We start from the raw sequence: 6,529 nt of genomic DNA on the forward strand, positions 1-6,529 counted from the left end.
TATCGGTTTGATACATCCCTCGTCTCTCCGTCCATTTAAGTTAAATTCTGCCGTTAAATTGAATCACGTGCATAACATGTGAGGGTATTAACGTCTTTTGCATTTAAACAACATGCATTTATCGATTTTGGAGAAACAATTATAACCTAATGTCTGTAAATCGTTCGTTCAAAACCCTAGAAGAACCTCACCTGTCGATTGTATTTTGATCAAAATGTACTTGGTTCGACCTGAAGATCCTGATTACGATATACCTCTAGTATATGGTAAGCATTTGAATTTCAATTTCTCTGATGTATTATTCATCGATTTTCGAATTGATACGGGATTTATGTTTTATTTTTCCAAAATTGCAGGTGCGTATGAAGAATTGTTTACATTAAAGTTGCATCATGGTGGAGAGTTTACTGATGCTCCTGGAAGGGAGTATGTAAATGATAAAGTTAGTTATGTTGATCTTCTTGACATTGATTTGTTTTCAATTCATGAGCTTGATAGTCTGATTCAGGATCTAGGATATGATGGTTTTCAGGTCATTGTGTATCATTTTCTAAGACCTAACACTGACCTTGATTATGGCTTAGAACCATTAGGTTCAGATGAAGATGTTAGGAACTTTGTTAGACATTTTAGAGAAATTAGGAAGGTACAGAGGGTAGTGGAAATGCAAGTTTACACAGAACATGGACTAAATCCCAAGGTGAATCCATTTGTTAGTCCAATTGGCAGAACTAAATTCATTTTAGAGGAGATTGTCGAGGAACAACATAATCCAGTTAATACAAAGTCGAAGACAAAGAAATCTAAAGTTGCTAAGAGATTAATCATAGAAGGTGATGAAGTATCAGAAGGAAGGCAACCAAATTTAGAAAATTTAGAAGGTGGTGAACCTGAGGTAGCTAAGGTTAATGATGGTGATAAGGAAGATGGTGAACCTGAGATAGCTAAGGTTAATGATGGTGATAAGGAAGATGGTGAAACTGAGATAGCTAAGGTTAATGATGGTGATAAGGAAGATGGTGAACCTGAGATAGCCAAGGTTAATGATGGTGATAAGGAAGATGGTGAACCAATGTTAGATAATAAAGAGGACAATGATGGTGATAAGGCAGATGGTGATGAGGAAGATGATGAGTATTTGATAGATGAAGATAATTTGGTACTTGATTTTGATGTTGACATGCAAGAGTTTCATTGTAATGTTGATAAGGACTGTGAATTCATGGGTAATTCAAGCCAAAAACCAAATGAAAGAGCCCAAAAAGATGATTTAATGGAGTTAGAAGAGTTGGATCTTGAAGATTTTGATAGTGATGTTGGTGAGGAAAATGAAAATGATCACTTAAGGAAGAAGAAACTAAAGGAGTTAAAAGCACAAGAGAAGGAAAGAACAACTCCATCTGGAAAAGTGCATTTCTATGTTGGTCAAGAATTTACCAGTAAAGATGAGGTAAAGGAACTTATAAATTTGCATGTTATTGAGACAAGAAGGAATCTTGTGATTGTAAAAGATGACAAGAAGAGGGTGAGTGCAAAATGTGAGGGTTTAATTGGAGACTTTCAAAAAGGAGAATTTGTGGGTGGGAAAAATCCTTTGACTAGTCAAGGATTAAATAATGTGCAAGTTGGTGAGGGTAGTGGGTCAAAAATAAAGGCTAAAAAGAAAGTGCAAACATAAAAGACAAAAGCAGATCCAACCACTTTACCCAAAAAAGTTAAAAAATCACATCACAGGATAAAGCATTTTGAATGTGAGTGGGCTTTACAAGTTTCTATAGAACCAAAAACACAAACATGGACAGTCAAAACCATTAAGGAAGAACACGACTGTTTGGAATCAAGAATCATTAGACAGTGTACTTCCAAATATCTGTCTACAATGTTGGTTGACCAATTGCAAACAAACCCACAAATCCCAGTTAGAGCAGTCAAACATCAATTAGAGTCCAATCTTGAAGTAAAAATCCATCCACAGAAAGCATTTAGGGCTCTGCAAAAAGCAAAAAAAACATTGAAAGGAGACTATAAGGATCAGTATGGGGATCTAAGAGATTATGTAATTGAACTAAGGAGGTCTAATCCTGGAAGTACTGTTAAAATTGAAGTTGAAGACTGTCATGATCCATCTTCAAGTACAAGGGTGTTTAAAAGAATTTATATTTGCTTAGGGGCTTGTAACAGGGGATTTAGGGCTATAGGTAGAGATCTTCTTGGTGTTGATGGTGCCTTTATGAAAGAACCAGCAAGTGGATTTTTATTAACAGATGTTGGTCTTGACTGTAATAATGGAATATATCCTCTAGCCTATGCAATTGTAGAATCAGAATGCCTCAGTTCATGGACTTGGTTTCTAGAATTAGTTGCTTCAGATTTGGAACTCAATGAGATGTCTAATTTCACATTCATAAGTGACAGGCAAAAGGTACTTATTTCATAATCTGGACTAATATGTACTTCATCAGTTATGATTATTAATTTGACATTATTTAACTAGTTATGTATTACATTCATGATTTATAACAGGGACTTATTTCAGCAGTAGCTAAAGTTTTTCCAGTTGCAGAACATCGTTTTTGTTTAAGGCATATACATGAGAATATGAAAAAGAATTGGCGTGGGGCTTGTGCAACAGCCACAACAGTTCCACAATTTGAAAGGGCAATGGCTGCTTTTAAGGATTTTAGTGAACCTGCTTATGTGTATTTGACAAAGATTCCACCTGCACAATGGACTAGAAGCCATTTTTCTGGTTAGTATTCAATTTAAAGATTTTATAGTTTATTTAGTATTACAACCAGAATAGAGGCACTCTTATTAGCCATAAATCGACCGTTGATGTAATTAGCACATATGTACTGGTCACGAGTTACCCAAAACTTGTTCATGTATGGGCACTGTTTGAAGATCAATCACCGGCTAAGTTATGAGTTATGACGACTTGTGTGTCTTTTGATCGTTGTTGTTTTTCAGGTACCACCGAACACTATGTTTGTTTACTCAACAGCCCTACATTTCATGACACACGTACGTTGTGGTTTATTTTTATTTTTTTCTCTAGTTGGTCTATATATAACACCAGTTATCATCATCACCAACTGAGTCCATTTAAATCAAACTGCTTTCTACACGAAGTACCTTCATTTTCGTCACGCACATTTAAGTCTAGTTTTTGTTCATAATTCGGCAACCAAAACTTTTGTCCCATATCCACATTCTCTGATTTAACAACATTCTGGTTTGGCTGTTATTGTTCATAACTTTCATTACATTCACCGATACTCATAGACAAATAGCTCGAAGAAAGATTAGACGTCTTGTTTCTTTTCATCTCATCACACCAAGCGTTCTCTGTCTCATTTTCGGCCTTCTTTGACTTTAACAAGTTCAAACCAACCATTTGTTGACCTTCACTATATGTCAAACAACTGTCTATTGAGTTACCAGTTGGTTGGTTACTGTCTGTTCCTGAAAACGTAGAATTAAGACGGTGTGTGGTTACTTTAGATACTAATTCAGATAGTTGAACTTTAGCGGCTTCTAGTCCCGCTTCACCCAAATTTTGCCTTCCAACTGTTTCTTGCGCCTTTTCTAAAACCGACTGCAAATACTTTCCCTGCGCTTCTATTCGAAGTTGTAAGTGCCTTTGTACCTGTTTCAACACATATAATTTAAGATGCTAAATTGTTCTTGTTTTATTCAATATTCTGTTGCGTTTTAGTATTACTATTACTATAGTTGCTTATTTAAAGTGTTGCAAATAATTATACCTCAAGTTGTTCATGTAACCCTCTCTGAACTTCGATTTGCATATGTAGCGCTTCGTTAATTTGTAGGTTCCTGCGTGCATATTTTTCGTGAGATCAAGTATTCCAAGAGTATTTATAAGTAGAAATTAGTGAACACTAAATCACATATATATTAATCATCTCATACTTGTTTATTTGGGGTCCTATGCTTGAATTGTTTATATGAATTCCCTCTGTTTCGTCCACCATGTCTCTTGTTTCCGGGACCAAACCTAAACACGCGTACTTATCATATCCTTTTTTAGTAAGAACCATGTAAATTAGAGGTTTAAATGCTCAAATATCTTACTGATTTTATTCGTCGCACCACCGGATAGATTTTTACCTAGCCTGTACTTCTGTCAAACAAAAGGTCACATTACTTACTTTCATATGTACTTATGTAAATATATTAAAAGATTGATATTAATATTATTTAGTTGGTACGTTTTATACCTGGAGATGACTCTTTAGGTGGTACAAAGTGAGCCCTTGAATTCCCATTAGTTTCAAAACTGATTTTGGAGTTGCCTCTGTAACAAACAAGTCAATAAACTGTAAAACTCCATTAAATACTACAGTACAATACTAGTATACTAGTTTCATTTCACTAAAAAATAAAAAAAATAATAATAAATAAATTACTATTTGGTCCTCCTAGTTGGTTGACCGCTTCTATGAACCGCTCATGAAGATCTGGTGTCCATTTGAGTCTAGGCTTTGCATCAGTCGAAAGAACAAGTCCAGGGTTGTTTCCACCTTGCATATACATGTGCCTTTCTGGTGTTACCGTCATTTTGTTATTATCTTGTAGTCGATTATATATCTTCAATAAAAAAAGAAAACACGACAAATTGTGGAAAGTCGATATTTTCTCCTGCCAAGCTTGAATCTTGATGTTTTCCCAGCTCTTATCTATATCATATGTTTATATTTATTTGACCAACTCGTACATACCGATTGTTTGCTATGCGCTGCCTTTTATAGTGTAAGCATAGAATCTTTGAAAGAGCCATAGAAACATACATATATCACATTCTTTTTGGTTATTTTGTCATTGCATCACACTAGGTTTCTATTCTTGGAACAAAGTATTAATTCCTTTTGCACTATAAAACACTTAACATCTTACAAAATGTAACCGAATAGATCCACAACTGAAGTGTGCTAAAGTTAATGAATCTTATTCGTGGATTATCTTACTTGGATCCTAGGGAATCAACAATCATCGAACCTTGAAACACACCTTATCTAATTTTCCATTCATTTTTCTTTGAACCCCTCGTGGCCATGGAGGTTCACCTGCGATGACACTGGGTTCAGCTTGCAAAGTGAGTCGGAAACTCAGGTACATCCAAAAAATAAAAATTATTCATATTTCTTCAAATGGGTAGGTCAGGCACATTGGGTACCAGGGCATATCAGGTTCAGCCGTTCAGGTGTAAACAAGTAATATTGTATTGATCATAATGGGCGAAGTTGTGTTGCGACCAATGGTCCAAATTTTTTTGCGAATAACTGTGCGTCAAGTATGAGTAAAAAAGTTGCATAATTTTTCTTCTTCCTGTCAGAATCTTTTTTCTTTTACTTTTGAAAAACTCACTTTGCATCCCTTTATTGTTGATAAGTTTATAATGTTGGCACAGAGCTTTCATATATCTGTATATAGGTTATCAACAGAGACCCAAAAGAAATTCAATTTGGCTAAATTCAGTGAAAGTGGAAGAAGATTATGTTTGACTTAAGCATCCGAAACCTGGAATTAGATACACAATATGAACATCAAATTGTCAAAAGATGTTCGTTTAATTTGTGCATCGAATAAGTGCACATTCCTTTCTGTCCCTTTCAATAAGTCTAGTACTTATTCAGCCTACATTGTATTTTTAAATTGGATGGAAGAGAATTTTCAATCAAAACCTTTCTATTCTTCTTCTGTTGGTAGCCGGCTACTAAGAATCCGAATAATGGGACCCGACCCCTTTTATAAATATAGAAACAAAAGAATAAAAGATGGGTTGTACTTTGCTTCCATACTTGCACTTGATGAAAAGCATATTGATTGGCTTATTTTGATTCTCTGGTATGGATCTTTCACACATCTTTACTGATTTATATGGATCGTAGTCTATTTTTATTAGTTTCTTCTCAATATTTGAATGTTATGAAGACATAATTACGTAACGTGTATGTCACTTATATGCTACCACATGTTAGCATCAAAATATGTTCTAATACTACTAATGGTTTGCGCGGTATTATCTTTAGATAGTTTCTCCAAACAATGACGGATGCAGAAATTTCTTTGGACGGGGTTAAAATGTTAAAAATATGAAGAAAAAAAAACAAAAAGAACCTTGGTCAAAACGTTGAATTTAAAATATTGTTGGGAGCGGCCGACCCCGATCGCCAGGGGGTGGACCTATTAAGAGCACGAGGTGCCTGATGTGTAAAATCGTGTCTATAATTTATAATGGAAAATGCCGGTTAAAAGATTACTACACACTAACGGGCAGTGTACCCGATCGTGTAATAGTATAAAATTGGTAATTCCGAAATCGTTCCAAGGACAGTTTAAACGTGAGAATTAAGATTGTAACTAATAAAATAAACTAAGTTAATCTATGAAAATCGAAAGTACGAGATAGTTTGTTTTGTGGCTATTTAACGATTAGCCAAATCAAAGATTGATTAAAAGTAAAAGACGATATTTTTGTATTTTTAAGTTTATAAAAATAAATGCT

General features: G+C 34.8%; 2 protein-coding genes across 2 annotated transcripts; one reads left to right on the forward strand and one right to left on the reverse strand.

Moving 5' to 3' along the window:
- The first annotated feature begins 1,879 nt into the window (after nt 1-1,879).
- Nucleotides 1,880-2,754, forward strand: LOC139900369 (uncharacterized). The gene is made up of 2 exons (XM_071883144.1): nt 1,880-2,422; nt 2,524-2,754. The coding sequence occupies exons 1-2, from the start codon at nt 1,880-1,882 to the stop codon at nt 2,752-2,754; spliced, it is 774 nt and encodes a 257-aa protein (XP_071739245.1).
- A 345-nt stretch (nt 2,755-3,099) lies between these two features.
- LOC139896793 (myb-related protein 2-like) lies at nt 3,100-4,720 on the reverse strand. The gene is made up of 6 exons (XM_071879433.1): nt 4,431-4,720; nt 4,242-4,318; nt 4,096-4,144; nt 3,934-4,018; nt 3,768-3,837; nt 3,100-3,649 (listed from the first exon to the last, which is right to left on the reverse strand). The coding sequence occupies exons 1-6, from the start codon at nt 4,579-4,581 to the stop codon at nt 3,245-3,247; spliced, it is 837 nt and encodes a 278-aa protein (XP_071735534.1). The 5' UTR covers nt 4,582-4,720; the 3' UTR covers nt 3,100-3,244.
- Nucleotides 4,721-6,529: the final 1,809 nt, after the last annotated feature.

This window comes from Rutidosis leptorrhynchoides, chromosome 3, assembly GCF_046630445.1.
Source record: "Rutidosis leptorrhynchoides isolate AG116_Rl617_1_P2 chromosome 3, CSIRO_AGI_Rlap_v1, whole genome shotgun sequence".
NCBI classification, from domain to species: domain Eukaryota; kingdom Viridiplantae; phylum Streptophyta; class Magnoliopsida; order Asterales; family Asteraceae; genus Rutidosis; species Rutidosis leptorrhynchoides.